At 48.5% G+C, this 19,682-nt stretch overlaps 1 protein-coding gene across 1 annotated transcript; it reads left to right on the top strand.

Moving 5' to 3' along the window:
- The first annotated feature begins 145 nt into the window (after window positions 1-145).
- On the top strand, window positions 146-18,901 carry LOC122379878 (DDB1- and CUL4-associated factor 6-like). Its single transcript, XM_043362455.1, has 14 exons — window positions 146-184; window positions 3,364-3,607; window positions 4,772-4,926; window positions 5,237-5,354; window positions 5,704-5,894; window positions 6,268-6,403; window positions 6,812-7,141; window positions 7,512-7,744; window positions 8,068-8,756; window positions 9,209-9,373; window positions 9,884-10,020; window positions 15,152-15,267; window positions 15,925-16,027; window positions 17,119-18,901. The coding sequence occupies exons 2-14, from the start codon at window positions 3,511-3,513 to the stop codon at window positions 17,124-17,126; spliced, it is 2,478 nt and encodes an 825-aa protein (XP_043218390.1). The 5' UTR covers window positions 146-184; window positions 3,364-3,510; the 3' UTR covers window positions 17,127-18,901.
- Window positions 18,902-19,682: the final 781 nt, after the last annotated feature.

Consider the following 19,682-nt stretch of genomic DNA (forward strand, 5'->3'; position numbering starts at 1 on the left):
GTAATTGAAACTATCACATTTTCCAAACTATGAATTTTTGAACAAAAAAATTTGGAATCATTGATGACGTAAATTATAGCACATTAGAAAACTATTTATATTATTTCTTCTATATTTTGTCGCAGATGCGCAGCTGATGTATTGTGAGTGTTTTTATATACCTTGTATTGTTGTGACCTTTGAGGTAGGTAATCATAATTTATTTTGAAATGTCCATCTTGATCTGTCTGACTTCAGACTTCTGCACTCTGAATTACTACATTTGTCAATATTACATTGTTCATTGAATAATACCTACAGCATACAAGTGATCGATGCATTTCCTTTCTAAGGATTCAATACAGGGTTCTAGCTTCTTGTCTTCTTTTCTTATGTCAATGTGTAGACTCGTCTCCAAGGTGGGTGTTCACAGTGGTGGAAACCTCTACAAATAATTGAGGTCTTCCTGACAGGATACAAGCAGTGGGTTATATGGTCAGCAGCTCCGTTGCTCCTGCTTGGACTGGACCTCAGTCCTAAGTGGAATCCTGCAGGGATCTGTGCTGGTACCTATACTGTTCATCCTCAATATGAATGAAAAGCCTAGCATCCTAAACTGCAGCATCAAGGTCTTTACCGATGATAGCATACTCTATCAGGCCGTCTGTGACCAAAACAATGCCCTGGCTAATGGCTCTCCAAGCGAACCTGGACGCTGGTGTCCAGTGAGGCAATGAGTGGCAACTGCTATTCAATGACACGAATGCAAGGTCTTCCACATCGGTAATTATGTCCACTGACATGATAACCGCTTGAATTGAGAAGTTATACAGGCAGCATCAGAAGAAAAGAACCTAAAGGTGATTGTTAAAGTGGCAGGGCCTCGGCTAAGGAATTTTGACTGGTGGGCCACTTGCGGCAGCGACATGGACTGACCTTCGTAGCCATAGCCCCCCCCCCCTCCAATTTTCGATTTCTCCACAGATTTCGGCCACTTTATTCTGCAAAAAACGTCAGGATGGCATTCAAAAAATGTAAAAAAGCAGGGCTCGATTCCCCCCCCCCGACTCTTCAGAGAGAGGAGGGAGTAGGGACCCACAACCCTCTCAGTGGTGATACTCCGGCGGGGTGCACATAAAATCGCACAAGTATGCACAAAATATTGACGCAGATTATAAAACTTTGGACGATAACTTACGGCCGATCGGATGTTAAAATCAGCGAGCCCTGAGTGGATCGCTCGCCGGCTAGTCGAAGAGTCGGAGAATCGAAAGCGGTCGGACGGGATCGGGCGTTGTCGAGTGGATGGGGAGGAATTGTGAACAGCACGAGTGCAACTTTATACCTATATAAAGTGGGTTGTAGCAGGAACCCCAAAAGGGGGTTGTAGCAGCAACCCCAACATCTCTGAAAATGATCATTTGGCCTATTGGTGTCGCATGGAAAATAATTTACTCAATTAGCCCAAGCGCACTGCGCAACCCTAATATTTTCTATAAAAAAGTTATGTACACTTCTGGTGAACAGTGTCCCAAGCTTCAGATTTCCCTTGGGTGTCTGAGTGGAAAATTCTAGCAACCCAAAATGTGAGAGTGGAAAATTATCCATTCTTATTCTTGAGTGTTATCTTCAGCCCAAATGAGAAATTTTTGGAACGCTGACTGTGAACGGTTCGAAATTCGTCCGACTGGTCAGAGGTGTGACTGCAAGCATCATACCGGTCGTGAAGACGTATATTATCGCTTGCAGACTTCAATCGGCTGGAAGTCGCCGACACTACCTCTAGTTTGACTTTGGCTTGTATCGTGTCTATCGGCGAGCCGTCTGAGATCGCTCGCAGGCTTATCCCCGACCGTCTGAGCTGGTCTGTTCTTTATTCGTAGCTTTTCTTGTAACCGACTGGTCTGCGGCAGATGCTTATGTGACTGCAACCACTCGTTGGTCCAATCCGGTGAAGTGTGACCGAGGCTCAACCTACGCTACGGCTGTCTCAAGAAACCGGGAATGGTGATGGTATTAGGCGGGCAACGACGATCATTCTTTTTGAAGTTGCGGGTACTATAGTCCACTTTTTACCCCAAGGATATTGCAAACAATAGGTTGAAGTTTTTTTTCACAAGAATATGTTTCACCGATGTGTATTTTACAGCCTGAAAATGTACGATAAGATCTGCTAATTCAATTTGAAATGTGTAAAATGTGAAAACTTAGATTTTTCGGAAAATTACTGGTGGGCCAAATCTTTGAGGCTGGTGGGCCATTTCGGGTCACTGGTGGGCCATTTGGCCCACCAATTAACATGTTAGCCGAGGCCCTGTAAAGTGGAGCTGAAGTTTAGGAGGCAACCAGTGGCAGTGGTCAACAAGGCATCCTGCGTAATGGCGGTGATACGATGATCATCCAGCCTGCTGGATAAGACACTAGACAGTCCTGCCAATCTTGATCAAGACGCTTGTGTGACTGCAGGTGGAGTTCGGCAATATCGTGTGGGGTCTGGGCCCTGGGGACCATTCAACCGGGCGGATGAAATTTTCATCAAACGAGTCCAGCACTGAGCGACTCAGCTGGTTCAGGAAGCCGGTCCTGTAGCTCAGTCGGTACAGCGTTGGACTCCAGCGTGGTGAGAGCACGCGTTCCTGGTTATAACAGTCCGGGTTCGAAGCGCGATGGGCGCTTGACAGTTGACGTTTATGGGCCTCCTGACAGGTATGGTTGCGGTTGATGGCAGGCCGCAGCCAGGCGAAGTCAGTGAGGGGACCGGTCGTGCGCGGCTATGTGCGCACGTTAAACTTTTGACTCTAAATTCTGCCATAGAACCGGAATTGCGCGATCTGAGGGTAGAGGGCAGAGTCAACGCAACAAGCTTCGCTTAGCGGTGGCTCTGTCCTTGTGAATCCTTCCAATAAAAAAAAAACGAAAAAAATCTAAAAAAGTACGCCACCTACCATACCAAGACAGACTGAGGACTGAGGTCCCTGAAGAGTGAAGCTGCCTTCCCTCCACTCCCGACGACGACGCAGAAATACAAGAGAGCTCTCCTGGCACATTGTGAAGCCTCATGCCGTCAACCGCGTCCGTCGAAACATGTTCTCAATCAGTCATCAGTGACTAGAGCAGCCTACCACCATCCATCCTAGACACTGACTCTCTCAGCGCGTTTAAAAATTGGCTCGACGCCATTTGGAGACAACTAAAAGGCCTGCTCGTGATTCTTTTTTATCTATTCTTACTTCATACTTGCACTTCTTATATGTGTTTGATACTAGTATATTCGTGATTCTTGGTTATCGGTACGCATTCTCAGTTCCAAATCCACATATTGTTCGATAGGCGTTAACTGACTTATGTAATTTTGCATCACCATTGTATTGTGTCTTTCCTCAGGTTGAGACCATGACGATGAACAACCTTCTTTCGACTGACTGCGTCAGTCCGCGTCTCTGAACAATCGAAGTGCACGGGTATTCTGTAAGCGTTAGACGTCGAGTGGAGCTGTTAGCACACCCCGTCACGTAGTCTCCCGAGGAAAAGATGGTCCTGCCGCGGAAAAGGAAGAGGGTGTTCGATGTTCTCGAGCAGCGGCCTTACGGGGTGGCCAGCGCCGCTGACCTCCACACAGCCAGCAAAGGTGGGTCGGTGCCCGAACTCGTGTATTTAACCCTCGCACGACCAGGCCATTTCTCATAACACGAACGACCAGGGGGGGGGGGGGTTGTTACGACCCCCCCCCCCTGGCGTTTCGAAACGGAAGGTCGTAGAGCTTAGCGGAAAAAACCAACGGATTGCTCTCAACGAGATCTCGCGATTGGTGGTATATTTTTTGGTCCTAGGTCAACATTTGACCTACTTTTGACCGGTCAAAGGTCAAATTTTCGGAAAAATAGACTTTTTTCAACTTTCGGCGGCGATTGCAGCAAAACGGTGGGAGATATCGACTTGAAACCTTCACTATCGTGTTCCTTGATCAATTCTCTATCGTTTGGTATGTATTTCGTTTCCCTAGCTCTAAAAATGGCGCGTTGGGAGCGCCGGAAGTCGGCAAGGTCACAGTCGGCGGCAGAAATTCGAAAAATCAAAATTTAAATTTTTGAAATCTGATTGTATTTTTGGATTTGGGAGGTCCATTTGCTCCCTATAGAAGCTAATATTGCTGCATATTCCCATTGAGGTGACAAGAATTAGCAAAATAGTGGTTCGGGCGCTTTTCAAAAATAGTACCGGACGCTGTTCCTCTTGTGACGTCATATCTCCGTGACCTGACCTGACCCGGTCAAATTTCTTATACCATATGATAGCCAATACTTGCCCCAACATGCATGGGAAGTTTCATCACGATCCATCAACCGATGTCCGTACCACCGGCAGGAAACCTCGGGCGTTGGCACTCAGTTTGTGAAAATCCGGCCGGAGGCTGTACCTCTTATGACGTCATAACTCCGTGACCTGACATGACCCGATCAATTTTTTTTCGGCAAAAGATGCGCAAAGGTTGCCCCAGAGGGTATTGAAAATTTCAGCCCGCTACGACAAGCCGTTTAGCGTGCACTTCGAAAAAACCTCAGGGGGGGGTTGATACAACCCCCCCCCCCCCTAGGCGTTCTAGGGTTAAGTCGTGTTGCTGGCTCGTACGTAGCTGATTTCAGGCGGAGAGATGATTAATTTGAAATTGCCTTCACTTAGCTGGTAAAAATGTAGGACACTATCGCCTTATCAATATCGATACGCAGATTTTCAGCTCGATAATGCATCGACAGTCAATAACTGTGATTTTACCCCGCCGTTCCTCACACAGACTGCGCCGGCTTCGTGGAGCGTCTGACGCTGTGTCACCGCCTTCCCGTGCACACCGGCTGTGTCAACTCCATCTGGTGGAACACTGCCGGCACCCTGCTGCTCTCCGGCTCTGACGACCATCACCTGAAGCTGACCGAGCCCTACACGGCCAGGGTATGGCTGGAAGGGGAGAGATGGGTTTAAGTTTAGCTAGTAGGCGATATGTCTACGGTATGTATTGCGTGTGATTGAGCTACAAAAAGTACGTCTTTGGTGCTGACTTGGGCTCGTTTAGGATTTAAGCTGGTCACTTTTTAACACACAATGCAGAAGGATTTAAGGTTTCTGTCTCGTGTATTATTTCAAGCAAATAAGTTTTGTCTAAGTGCTTTAGTCTTTTGTTTTACTCAAAGAGCTCTCTTTTCATTCCTTTTATTCTGATTGCAAGTCATATAGGCACATCGCTGATCAACTATGATTTCAGGTTGTGGTGGATCACCAGACCGCACATCGTGCCAACATTTTCTCGGCCAAGTTTCTTCCGTTCTCCAACGACTCCAAGATCGTGTCCTGCTCGGGAGATGGCGCTGTCCTCTACACAGGTGGGTAGGCAGAGATCTTGCGTCTTCGCGCTTCACCGATCTGAACAGTGATATTGTATGGGCATGCGCTTAGTAAGTTCCGGGCTAGGAACAGCCATATATGTGCTGCTCGTTTTCCATTTCTCCGAAAAAGGTGTTATAATCCTATTGGCTATTGCTGCAGCAGGCAGCACAAGTCGTCTTTTGCCATCCATTTTGTGGCTTGCGAATTGTTCGTAACTCTGACCCATCCTCACACCCAGTGTATCATCTGTCCGTCTATCTGACCCGCCGGTCTGTCCTGACTGATGTATCTGACCCCACTACCCTGCCCGTCCACCCCGACGACTGACCACCGCGTATACCGCAGACCTGCAGGACCTACCGTGTGTGTCGGCCGGCCGGCCGCCGCAGCTGTACCTCTGTCCTGCCGGCACCACCTACGAGGTGCTGACCTGGGACTCGGAGCCGCACTGCTTCCTCAGCTGTGGAGAGGAGGGAGCCGTGCGCAGCTACGACCTCCGACAGCACCGCGCCTGCAGCGTTCGAGGCTGTACGGAGGTGGGTTTGGGGAAGATATGGAGAGGTTTGAGCCTCTGTGGACGTCTGTTTGAGATTGTGTTGAGTCTTCGCATTTTTTGACCAGGGAGTTTAGAGATTATACTGCATAGTGCATATGTCAGTTTCATGCAGCTGCACTGAGGTAATTTGAGATTTTGCAGAGGCTGGTTCAGCACTGTGTATGGCAGAAGTAACGCTCAATTCCTTGCACCCATAGATTTAGCTCGGGGCTTGATTTTGACGTGCCGGGGCTTGGAGATAATGAACTAGAAATTCAGGCCATTGTGAAGTCGGTGAAGCGAATAGAATCGGGGTTCCGATTGACCTGTGGTACCAGATATGACATGACCTGTGACCTGTGACCTTTGGGCAGACGGTGCTGCTGTGGGCGGACCGCGCCGTCACCACGATGGCTCTGAACCCCGCCTCCGTCTGGGAGCTGGCCGTGGCGACCGCCGACGGCGCCGTCAGCCTCTACGACAGGCGCATGGTGCAGCCGCAACAGAACGGTGAGAGGACTCGCGGGGAGATCTTGGTCTTTACGATGGAAGTTTATGACTATATTACAACAGTTAGCTAAACCGAGTGCAGCTTGGCTGTTTTTGCTACCCTGGAGAACGTAGGTACAACTGTGACATAGGCTAATGAGAAGCTGATGCAAAATGAATTATAGAGCACTCGTCAAACTATAAAAATTGACACGATTATAAGTGTTGTGGAATGGCTGTTTTATCATGTAGCACTCACTCCAGCTTACTGACCTTGCAACACCAATTATGTATGCCATATTGTATTGACGTATAACTGTCTCGTTAGTCGTAGCCGACGCTTTTTTTGGAGCTCATGTCTGAGGCTGTCTCTATCTGTGCTACTACCTGCGTATCTGCAACTCATCCTCCCGTCCCTTCCATCTGCAGGTGGCGCTATTCGCCAGTGGACGGCTCCCGATTTCCAGGGCACTGGTCGTCGCATCACCGCGCTCAAATACGCCACAGGCGGCCGGGAGCTGCTCGTATCCTACTCAGCGGGCGACATCTACCTTTTCGACCTCGCCGAGACGGAGACGTCTTCAGAGCCGGCAGCCGCCGCCGCCGCGCAGCCGGCCCGACCGCCGGTGAAGCGACTGAGACTGCGTGGGGACTGGTCTGATACTGGGCCTCAGGCCAGGCCGGAGAGGCTGGGAGCTGCTGCTGGCGGAGGAGAAAGGGAGGGAGATGCAGAGGAGGGAGGAGCGACGATGGAGGAAGGTGAGAAATGAGAGAGCAAAACAAGGAGATGGCTGGGAGAAGTGAAAGCTGCTGCGAGAAGTAACTAGGTATTGATCAGACAATAGTGGGAAGGGGCGAAGAGCTTATAGTTAGATAATGGTGTTTTGGCATCTCATGATAAAATAAGTGGCGGGAGGGGGCTTTTCAGTCTCGTTTGAGAAAGTCATCTTATGCCATTCCTAATTTACACATTGTTTTTATTCTGTATATATGCAGTTCTTGTTATTTTCTTTTTCAGCTTGACACAAATGAATGATCATCTGACGGAGATGGGACAATCTCAGTAATTATCTTTTGAACTGATCTCTCCACGTCTCTGACCCTCCCTCTCCGTCTCCCCTCCCGCCAGGCACTGAAGAGGACCGTCCGCGCCGCTCTGGCGTCTCACTGCACGCCAACCTCATCAACCAGATGAGTGACGTGCTGCAGCGCCTGCTGACCAGTGAGATGCCCAGCCGTCCGACGGGCGTGGCACCGGCCCCGGTCCGGCCTCCGCCGCCCCCGCCCGACCTCAGCAGGAGGCCGGTCACACGCCGGGTCATGGAGAGAATACGACAGCGGCGCGCGCTTAACATGGAACAGGTACGGAGAGGATGTGAGGGAGGGAGAGAAAGCGACGGGAAGAGAAAGGATACTGGCTCGTTGATAGATAAGTGAAAAGGGATGGTTCTTTGACTCCACTGCAGAAAGGATGGCTGGAAGGCAGGCAAGAATGATTTTTTTAGATTTTTAATGCAATACGTAGTCCTAAAAGTGAACTGCATTTCGTCAGCTTTCTTTTAGTTTTCTGCTAGCTAACAGTACGAATAGATACCTCCTCCATCACTCGCTAACTACTTCTTCACAACTAGTAACTACTTCTTCACAACTAGTCACCACTCACCCAAACTTTCCCTCATTGGCAGGTGGTGCAGGACATGGAGTCCCTACAAACCTCTGCGGACCCGTCGGAGCCGAACCAGACCTCTGGTGATGTCTCTGCCGAGCCGGCAAACGGAGCAGAGGTCGGACCATCCCCTGCGCAGGCCGGGGAGGGATTACCAAATACGGAAGGCGCTGTCACGGAAATGGGAGGCGCTGACGGGGAGAATGGTGTCGTTCAGGCGGAGCTGCAGACAAGTACGGTGGCTGTGGAGGAAAAGAAAGGTGCCGAACATGATGCTAGTCAGGAGGCTGGTTCAAGAGATCGATCTGAAGGAGCTGCCGATGAGATAGCTCGCGGGACTGTTAATGGAAATGAGAGAGCTATGAGCGGCTCTGCTAGCATCTCAGCGGCTACGAGCACCACAGGCTCAGCACCGGCTGACACAAGTCCTGGGGGTGGCGCTACGGACGGTTTGACCGGCACAGGCGGCGCTGCTGTCGCGGTGTCTACCTCTGATAATACCGTGCCCGCTCCGGAGGCCCCGTCTCCTCTTGGATCGTACCTGGAGGCACAACCGGCGACGCCTCGCAGTGAACCGCTGGTCAGCCTCTACTACAACCCTCAGAGCTCCACGGCCGGTCAGATATCTGTCGGTGGCCCCGAGAGTGCTCCCAGTGGGCTCCCCCAGCCGCCGGAGTCAGAACCACGCCGCGCCACGTATGCAGAGAGGTGAGGGTGCATTGTGAGGTTGGGTAGGGCTAAGGCCTAGGGGTATCTTGGAAGGCAGGTGGGAGGAAAGGACGTTCGCGTGTTTTGCTGGGCGATAGTCACAGTTCCTAAAAATAGCTTATGTTGCTTGGTTTATGTTGCTATCTGACTTGCCCTTGGACAATTTGCTGTGACGCAGAAGTTCATTGGTCGAAAAAGAAACTCGTAGTTCACTATACCGTTCATATACCCGCTCAACGAACAGAGAACCTTGCTGTAATAATACCGTTCTCACCTAATGGTCCTTGTCTCTGACAAGTGTAATTAGTACTTACTTCTCTTCACATATTCAATTCAGGTCTCACTCCGTGGCAGTAACTGCAGTAACCTGTATTGGTCAAACGTGTGTGTCGCCCACATATCACCCAATTCCTCCCCCGCTGTAACCACCACCCACTGCCCGTCTCCGACAGAGCTCTACTGCTGTCATGTGGCTCCGCTCAGGAGCCGGACCGGGCAGATCCGGACGATCCGGAGGATCAGGAGGCGTCCGGAGGAGCCTGCTCCGGCTCCGGGAGTGGTTCCGGGCGGCAGCAGCCGCGGGTGGTGGGGCGGTACACCGGCCATCGCAACGCCAGGTACATACATAGGTACTGCAGGTACGGCTGTTTGTGATAACCCAGCTGGTGGAGACTGTGCTAGCTGTTTGAGTAGTGGTGTGGACTGTAGGCGCGTGTTCAGCTTTTTGTCAATTTCGTTGCAGACAGTTAGCTATTTGTCTAGATTGTCAAACAATTTATCCATGTGCCTCTATGCTGTTTTGCGTCTTACTAACGCTGGTTTCAATTCCATGAAGTCGATTTATGATGCATTGGTATTGCTTCATCAGGTTCAAACATAGACTGGTTTTGTTGGTTGGAGACATCTGTCAAATGCATCCGCGCTGCAGGCAGCCAGCTGCAGAACCCATTCTTTCGTGTTTTTTTTTTATTATTATTATAAGACGGGTACGGATGTCGTCCACCATTTTCTCGTATAACCTTAAAGCAGCCCCTAGCTTCCCTGGCCCCTCATCTAGTCTCACGGCCTTCCCTACCACATCTCTGTCATCCACACCACTCAGTCACCGACCTCTGCCGTGCCACCAGGACGATGATCAAGGAGGCCAACTTTTGGGGCTCAGACCACGTGCTGTCCGGCTCCGACTGTGGCCACGTGTTCATCTGGAACCGTCACACGGGCCGGCTCGTGGCGGTGCTGGAGGCCGACCGGCACGTGGTTAACTGTAAGTACACGTGTTTATTGTTTAACAACGCACGTCGTTAACTGTACACGAGTGGTTCACTTGTCATGTGTAGTTGGATCTGGTTCGTGTATGTTTATTGTGGGGATACGTGCCGACTGTGAGCAAGATGTATTTAGACACCAGTTTTTTATGTCAGGGTGGGTGTGCTCATAAATTAATTTAGTGTAGCCACCAGTGTGTATTCACTAGTGATGTCAATTTCAGAAATTTTGGAAACCAATACCAAACCGATACCGACCAAAACCACTGAGAGCATACCAAAACCGAACCGATTTGCAGAAATAGGGTGAAATACCGACTAGGTACCGAATTCAGGGAATCATCAAACAAATGCTTCAAACTTTTTCAAAACAAATGATAAGCATTGAAAGGTAATACTTTAAAATAAGGCAACCAAAACAAGTCAGGAAATCTCTAAATTATTTGCACTGCAAAAAAAAATAACTGTATTGTGTAACTATGAACAAAAATTCAGGTCAGTAACTTAACTGGGATGTGGATTCAAGTCATCTGCATGAGGTGATATAGGACAAGAACTTGAACCCTGAATCTCATCCATGCCTGAACCATCAAACGTCCTTTCAATTCAAGTCACTCAATTCAAGTCCAGTCAAGACAGGGTTACGTGTGCTATCATGATCCAAAAATGGTAACCAAATGACAATGATGGGCTGGGCTATACCATTAATGTAAACAAAATCCATGATACCTACAGTTCAACTCAAGTAGCGATGGTGACGATAGTGACGCAGCCAATTTTTCATCATAAACAAATGTTTAACACAACAAATCTTGATAAATAATTACTTACGGGGCACACTGATAGATAGCAGACACCACTGTAATGATATCGTGATGAAAGCTAAGTAAAATGTTCATAATTTTACAGAATCATTGACACGTGTCACGTGGCATCTATATTACTATTTGAGGAGGGTGCGTCTGTCCGTTACCGAGGTCCCGACTTGGTGGTGCTTTGCGTGGACTACAGGCCAGACCGTTGCACCTAGCCCGGTGAAATTTGCACAACTTATAGATCAAGGATGCGCGACGTGCCTTTGGGGGGTCTCAGCTCGATCGGGTCGATAGGGAGCGCGTGGCGCGTGCTCAAAAAGTGCAAATTCGCGTCATAGACTTTACATGTATAAATCGGCTTGCAAAATCGGGCGAAAACGGCTAATATTGGCCGACACGGGTCCAGTTCCCGTGCAATATCTTGGTGACCAGGGGTCCGACCGGCACGGGGAAAACAGCATCGTGTACAGAATTGAACGGGCTATTGAATGGTGTGCAATGCAGAGGATAGCACGCGCCACGTGCACCGGAGAGGGCACTTTTATTTGAAAAATTGCGGTTTTTGAGGGATTTTGGAATTAATTTTATTTTAGGTGACCGTTAAATGGAGCGAGTTGAATCAACGCTTATTTGCAAGAGAAAGGTACCGCCTCTCATATAAAAATTGTGAAAAGCTGATTGATCCAAATCAAGGTGGTGCAAATCACAGGAGAAAATGGTGTTTGTCAATTTTGTGCCACTTTATTAATCACACGGGGTTTGCTGCATAACCTGATACCTTTGGCAATTGAATATGGTACCATTGGATAGAGCCAGGGGCGGCGCCACGGGTTTTCGATAGGGGGGGACGGGGACTGTAGCTGTCCGAAAATCCCAAAAGTAGATACTGATCGTGTATGCAAAAAAAAGAAAAAACGAGGCACGTAACGCCGCGAAACTTGGCAAAGCCCAAAACACATCGAATGGTGCATCCCGTTTCCAAACTTATCCTAGGACACCTAAGATCGATCACCTTTTCAAGCATCCTTGCCTCTAAATCAAAATTTGCAGTCTTGCCAACTCAAAGCTGGTTTCCTACAAGCTGCGAATTGCTTAGGGATACTGGCCGCGTGGCCGAGTGGATTGGGTGTCCGGCTGGAAATCCGGAGGCGGGAAGTTCGCGACCGGCCGGTCAGTGTCGAGTAGCAGTGCCAACTATTCTTACGTTTCGTACTTTCAAATTTTCGATCTTACGTCTGGTCAGCTTCATGGCTTCGCCATCATAAAGTCATGGAGGAAAAGTGGGAATGTCTTCTGCTCTGACAAGTGCGCCAAAACTGCAATATAATTTCAGAATCATGACATCACCACCTGATCCATATGCAACGGGCAGGGTGCAGCTAATGGCTAGCCGTCAGTGCCCAGTGGTCATGTCATTGGCGGTCACTCAAAAGGTCATGCTAGGTCATGGAAGGTCACCAGCCGTTATTTGATCACACTTTCTGATGGATTTTACTTACCAAGAGCTTCGCGGGAAAAACGAGCGCATGCCGCATGCACCGTTGAAAAAGAATTGAGTGAAAGGGTCTCAGGTCCGGCGGCCTCTGCAGGTGAAATGCCCCAGGGTAGGATTCCGGTCCTTGTTGATTAACTTCGTCAAAAATGGCAGTAGAGCTGTGATGTCGGCACCATTGTGTTCGTCATGATCGAGCTGGCACGACCTGCATCGTTCTCATATTCACCCTCCAATCGTAACAACACAGCATGGGGATTGGCAAATGGCGGGGCACCCTCTTTGGGAGGTAATGAAGGTCTCTGGAAACTTCATCCCTAATCTCTTTAGCATTAGTGGCTCTCCTTATGGAACAGGTTTCTTGACTGGTCTGTTTCACCCCAGAATTCAAAGACTAGTCAAGGTAAAACCGAGCGCACCACAGTAAGCACAATTTGATAAGCTGGTGTATCTCAGTTTCCATGTAGAACCTTTCACGTATCACGTACCTAAAACACTTTCGTGCACTCATGCAAAAGCAACTGCCATGTTTCAACAGCTGGTAATGGCATTTTCACAGCCGCTGACGTAAGAAGGGGAGGGGGGGCTCGATTAGACCCCCAGCCGTTCGGCCGCCGACCGAACTTAGTTTTGCAGAAAAAAAACGAGTGCTATCGAACCCCTTGACGAGAGGGAGCCGATGCTACCCAATTATAAGGTCTTGGGCTACTGCGTGCTTTTTTGGTCCTGCCTGTGATCTATCCGAACACTTCTCCCCACAACTGCTGGGGTTAAATGGCATAGATTTCAAATGGTTCCTGTGGTAGAACTGCCATGCTTGAATTTGACTAATTAAGAATGGAAAATATCAATATAGTAACGGAAATCTATGGAATTTCAGTTAACTTGGTTTTGTCGGCAATGGGGTCTGGCAGTGGGGTGGGGAGGTAATAACCCTGCCTGGCGCCCCAAAAGGGGGGGGGGCACGATCCCCGAGGCCCTGCCGATCACCTTATAGGCATCACAGCTCCACACCTTTTGCAGATGGCCAGGACCCCCTGCGATACATCCCAACAGCAATCTTTATTCAGAACCTGCCTTGATTAACCAACGATGCATTAAATGCGACGGATAACTTTACAATGCATTATTATCAACTATTGAACGGGCCTCGCCGATAGGGGGGTACTGTACCCCCCTAACTTTCGATAGCGGGGGACCTGTCCCCCCCGTCCCCCCCGTTGGCGCCGCCCATGGATAGAGCATTCAATTCTGTCCAATATTCACTCTTCATTTTTGCATGTTTAGCAACAGTATCCTTAAAAATGTAAATGTTCCAAACCATTACATTGTCATTTTTAGCGAAATTCATCGATGGCCCTCAAAAGACTTCACGTCAGTTTTCGAATCATTCTAAAGTAGAACGCATGATAATACGACACGGGCACCTCGATGCGATGTATCTTTTTGTTTCTTACAAAATGCTTGGCCGTCAAAAAGCAATCGAACGAAATGGATATCTACCAACCAAATCGACACAGACCAACCCAATACCCACGGGTCAAAAAATCTCCCTTCGCGTTGCGGAGCACGCGGGTAACCCTAGTCTCTTCCACAATGGCAGCCTTGCAGGCGGCGGCCATTTGCATTTAGGCACGGAATTAACAAAGTTTTTTTCTTTTTTGCTTAAGAACACTTACGTTATTAATATGATGTTTATATTTTGGCATCTTAAAATTAATTTAAGAAAGATTGTAGGCTGTTATTGATAAAAAATGAAGAACCAGAAAAATAAATTTGCTCAATTATTTTTAATTAGCTATTGAGGTACATCGGGTTTTGGCGCAGCTGCGACATCATCAAGATTGTCCTTTTTCTTAATTGTGTTCAGTTTTTAAACTGCTAGTTGCGAATCAAGCCAAGACCCAATTATATTTTAGAAATGCTTTTGATTACATTGCTAGCGATTTCTATCTCTTGAGGAGAGCAGGAAAGAGAACACTAATTAAAGAAAATAAATTATCCACAGGATCTTTTTGAAGTTGAGCGAAGTTGAGAATTTGTGGGGTGATGATAAAGTGATAAATGCTGCCTTCAATATTAGATGATAATGGTGAAGCTAGTGCTATAAAAAACAGGGTTTTGGCTTTTTGATAATGTAACTGCATTGCAGTGAAATGGAGAGCAAGACAAGGTCAAGATCAATCACAGACTCATCAAAACAAAGTCAAATTTGTTACTAATGAATGCTTGGGAAATTTTGAGTAAGGTAGTTGAAGTATGCTTTCCAGTATACAGTGAGTTAAACATTGATGCATGTTTATGTCTTGCACATTAGTTTTTTTTTGTAAGATGATTATCCTCATGGTATTGGAATTTGCTAGCACTGATAACTTGCCATTTAACATTGGTAGACTGATGTGTTTGATGTTACAGTTAATGTGTTTGCCCATTTCTTGTGACATCACATGCATTTGGGAGAAATGTGTCATGATTGTCCTTTTTCTTCATCCAATGTCATATAGCAAATCAAATTTGAGTTCAGAAGGTTTATAAAAAATGTTTTCAATTTTTTATGACAGTAGTTGACTTTAATAATACCGACAAAATACCAAATGCTTTTGGTATAAAATACCGAATACCGAATCGGTATTGGTTCGGTATCGGTATACCGAAATTTTGGTAACCGATTGACATCACTAGTATTCACGTATAGATAGAGTTATCACTTTTTGACATATTCTTTGTTGCCGAGTGCCGACTACCTTTTCGAGTCAATTATATGAGGTCATAAATATATGTACTGTATTTATAACCGAGCTTTGTATCATTTCTCGTCACCAGGTGTGCAGCCGCACCCGCTGGATCCCCTTCTGGCCACGTCCGGTATCGACTACGACGTCAAACTGTGGGCCCCGCTGGCGCCGCACTCCACGCTAGACGAGCAGAGGGCGCAGGAGGTGGGTCGATTGGGAGGGATGACGGGGGCAGTAGGTCAATGGGGAGGTCACAGTGGGCACAGGAGGTGGGTTTCAATGGGGAGGGTGGCGGAGGACAAGGAGGTCGGTTTCAATAGGGAGGGATGCAGGGGCAGGTCTCTGTATCGGGAGGGGACAGGGAGGTTGGAATAATGGGTGATATGAGGCTCAGCATCGCAGCCGATGCTTGGTTTTTCTAGCTACTGTTTCTGGTGAACAGTGCACAGTGCGGCCGTGGTTTATTCTGCGCGAGTTGTATCAATATCTGATGTATATCATCTGACCTGACCTGTGATCTTCCGGTAGCTGCCAACCCGTAACGTGCACCGGACGTGACTTGACCCGTGTCCTCCGGCAGCTGATGACCCGTAACGTTCATCTGACGTGACCTGTGATATGTGGCAGCTAATAGCCCGTAACGCTGACCTGACCGGACCTGACCTGACCTAACCTGACCTGACCTAAGCTTTGACCCCCGGCAGCTGATGACCCGTAACGTTCATCCGACCTAACCTGACCAGTGGCTTTGACCTCCGGCAGCTGCTGACCCATAGCGTTCATCTGACCTGGCATGTGCTATGCGGCACCTAATAGCCCGTAACGCTGACGTGACCTGACCTAAGCTTTGACCTCCGGCAGCTGATGACCCGTAACGCCATCATGTTGGAGGAGACGCGGGACACCATCACCGTGCCGGCCTCCTTCATGATCCGCATGCTGGCCTCCCTCAGCAGTCGCAGAGGTGAGATACGAGCGCCTTTTAAAATCGCCGATGACCACTGTAGTCCGGGCGGGCGCCCCAAAAACCCCGCCTTTTAAAATATTCCACAGGTTGATATAAAGACAATAAGCTACTCGCCTACTTCTGCACATTCTTGGTTTCTTCGTACAGGGACGACTTAATCACCATTGCTGCGACCCTGTAGAGCCGTTTTTAGCGGCGTCGGGGAAAATAACTGCGTTGAAAAAAAATATGAATATCTGCTCCAACTGTCCCGCAAGTTTCGATTTTGCGTTGCATTTTTATGCTACGAGCAGCTGTTCTGTTTATGAAAATGAATGGACTTCTTTGCTCAGCTATTCCGATTCGAATAAAAAGAATCACGTCTTTGGTTGTTATCAAACCGGTACGCTGCAGCGGCTTCTAACTATGCCGGCAAGCCCGCCGGGCGGTATGCCACACAAGAAGTCGAGAGCGGACTGCACCCCTTCACCTAATGCATCCGGGGCCGTACCGCCCAGTCGGTGCAATACAGGCCGTCAGCGAGGCCGGTCATACACATGAGTCGTCTTCGCACTGAGCCGGAGAGGCGTCCGAGCGTTAATGAGGCGACGATGGGCGATGCCATCTGCGATAAGGCACGCGGCTTTTAACCCGGCGTCACCTCAGTATAAGGTGCGCCCGTGATGGCGGTGCCGAGCCCTCTTGGCCCGCCGGTCGGCTGGTCGGTGCATCTCTCCGTCTAGGAGTGGCCGGACTGTAGATTAGTGCTGAGTTGCAGCTAAGTGGCCGGACGCTTTCATTGGATAGCGGCTGGAGTTGTTTGGATCCGGTGTCATGAACGTTAGGGGGATATGGCGGCGCGGTCGGCGCTGCAAGCCGTCTCCGTGAGGCGCTGAGTGTCCACAAATAGCTGTAAGCGGTTTGGGCTGGCTGTTTGATGATAATGGGATGCACGGATATATACCGCTCGGGGTCGACACTGCAGTAATGTACAGTGGGTATTTGAGTATACCGGGCGGGCTTTCTTGTAGCCTTTTATGGCGCTTTTGGTTCGCTGCGTTGCAATGAGATGCGGTGAGGTCGCTGACACTGATCCTATGCTGTTTCAGGTCGATGAAGGTGGCATCCCGGTAGCGTTAGCCAGAAATAGTCGACGAGCGACCTCTGCGAGTGAGCTCGCCGCTGGAAAACCGGGAAGGTGAGGGTAATGAAAGATGACGACGTAGCAATGGCGCGCCAAGTAGCGAATGGTGTGAGAATCGAAGACCTATTCACTTTTTCTCAATGATGAATGATGCTTTATGAAACGACCCAGCATATTATCTGAAAGCTGTTGTTCAACTCGTGAGATGTCATTTTTAGGTTGCCGTATTTAAAAGGCCCACTAGTCAGTAGTTTAGCGAATGAATCAGTGTTCGCAAAATGAACATTTTCTTCGCAGAAAAGGCTATCTAAGTGACTAATCTTGCTATACCAAAGCCACTCGTGAGATTATATATCGTTTGCAATTTTACAATGCGATTAAAGGTTGTCTTATGTTATACCGAAGTCACCGGTAAAGTGATTTATCTTTCTCAATTTTACATATTTTGTGATATGTTGCTTTATTGGTATACTCCCTGATGGATATTTATCAAGAAGTGTCTCATTCGTACGAAGATGTGGGAAGATACGAATGATCGAGTCGATTTGAAACACAGGAACGTTTGCTACCGGGCCGTGAATATGTTATCAATTAACGATATCGTAAGCCGTGAATTTGTTACCAAAGCACTCGGCTGAGCCTTCGTCCCAATGATAATGTAATTACGCAAAACGGAAAGTGCATAACTATGTGCCTGTACGCCATTGGTTGTGATCATTGTGGCATAGTTGCACTTGGTACGCGTCTTCAGTTGTCATGCACGGCTTACGAGCGTTGTCCAAAGCGCACTGAGGCAACGGGAGGAAAGCTCACGTGTCGAGTGTCTCTAGCTGGATTAATTTAACTGTTCACTGTTTGGAAACTGTGCTTGCCAGAGTGACTCTCAGCGATGCGTTTCGCCACGAGTTTCGTTTTTTGCACCCATACACGTACATTTCCGTCCAAGTCTCCTGACCCCTTCCCCTTCAAACTAGCTCCCCCTCCTTCCCCGCCCCCCCCCCCCCGCCCCCCCCCCCCCCCCGCCTCTGCCGCCTTCCGTGCCAGTCATATGATATGTGGCGCCATCTTCTCCCACACTATGTAAGAATCCAGCATACATACGCACAATCCACCCGCCCGTAATTCGCATAATGGCACCGATGCACGGAAAACGGCGGCGTTGCGTGCGGCGTGCGTGATGGGGGTGCGTCTGAAGGGCGTCAGTTGTGTCCGTTTTAGCTGAAACGTGGCTCTGTAAGATGCGGTTCCTTGGAACGTGGATGCCTTGGGCAATGCCGTGAGCAACCCGTGTTAATTACCGGTGTTATATTATCGATTTTATTATCTCAAGTCAGTCTGCTGGCTGTGTTTGTCGAATCGCGTATTGGAGAAAATTCAGCATGTTGAATGTTTTATTAAGTTATAAATTTAATGCTTCAGTGAGTGCGTTTGCACTGTTGCTGTTGCTTCTATGATGCCTGTTTGACATGGCATTTTGAGGTTATCTACAGTCATCTCTCCCCCACTTTGAGCTCACCTGTTATATTGTTTGAAGGATGATGTGCTCTATCCAGTTTGTCTATAAACCTACTGGTCTTGCTGTTTAGCGTGCATGTAACTGTGTGTCTCAAATGTGGTGCTCTTACTGTTATTACTGTATAGCACTCCTGGTTTACTGTTTGATGTGCACCTACTTCTGTGCCTCAACACGGATATATTGTGATAACGCGTGCCGTGCAATAAAAACAAAACTCACTGGTTTACTGAAACCGCGTTTTTTTTTTTGTCGCTGTCAGTATTTTCAAACGGTTGTGAAATAGTCTTTAGCACAAGTGCAGACTGCGGGTATGCACGAACATGACAGAAGTCTGTGAGAGGTTTACGTTGAAATGAGCCACCATTTTCTAGATCCAGAGTTCTCTAGCAATTTTTGGTGGAAATTATCCTCACATCAAGAACTTCACGCCGCTTGCAATAGTGCACCACTTGCGACACGATGCATGCAATATTGTATCCCCGTGACACCGCCCCCCCCCCGACTCCCCCCCCCCCTCCACGGCGTGGAAGGCGATCGGTGCATCTGAGAAGACGGCCCCCGATAGGATCAGCTCTGTCGCGGCCGAGACGGCCAATAGATGGGCAAGGGCGGATCTAGGGGAACTTTTTGGGGGGGGTCACAAGTCGGCCGACATGCCGGGTCTGATGGATGAATTCTGACGACCGGGGGGGGGGGGGGGGGGGGTAGGGAGCGAGTATCTCGAGATCAAATGACATTTGATCTTCGTCGTTTCTAAGATGAAGTTTTATCATTGTAAGTCAATCGGCTCAGTACTTTTAGTTAGTGAAACCCACCTATACAGGGGCGTCGCCACGGGGATTTTGTACTGGGGGGAGGGGGGGCGGATCGACCGACTTAAAAACCCAGAAGTAGACATAGTTACCTCACTTTTAGCCTAATGCATTAGTAGCATACGGTAACGCTCTCTCTTATTGACCTGTGTATGAATCGGCGGCGCGAAGCGCCGCAAAAATTTGCAATAAAACATTTGT

Source organism: Amphibalanus amphitrite, unplaced genomic scaffold (genome assembly GCF_019059575.1).
Source record: "Amphibalanus amphitrite isolate SeventyFive unplaced genomic scaffold, NRLGWU_Aamphi_draft 000085F_arrow, whole genome shotgun sequence".
In the NCBI taxonomy this organism is placed as follows: domain Eukaryota; kingdom Metazoa; phylum Arthropoda; class Thecostraca; order Balanomorpha; family Balanidae; genus Amphibalanus; species Amphibalanus amphitrite.

Bases quoted from the DNA above. Each gene is read 5' to 3' on its own strand.
- LOC122379878 (XM_043362455.1), top strand. From the start codon at position 3,511: ATGGTCCTGCCGCGGAAAAGGAAGAGGGTGTTCGATGTTCTCGAGCAG. The intron at 3,608-4,771 runs GTGGGTCGGTGC...TTCCTCACACAG, and splicing joins CCTCCACACAGCCAGCAAAG to ACTGCGCCGGCTTCGTGGAG. The intron at 4,927-5,236 runs GTATGGCTGGAA...CTATGATTTCAG, and splicing joins CCGAGCCCTACACGGCCAGG to GTTGTGGTGGATCACCAGAC.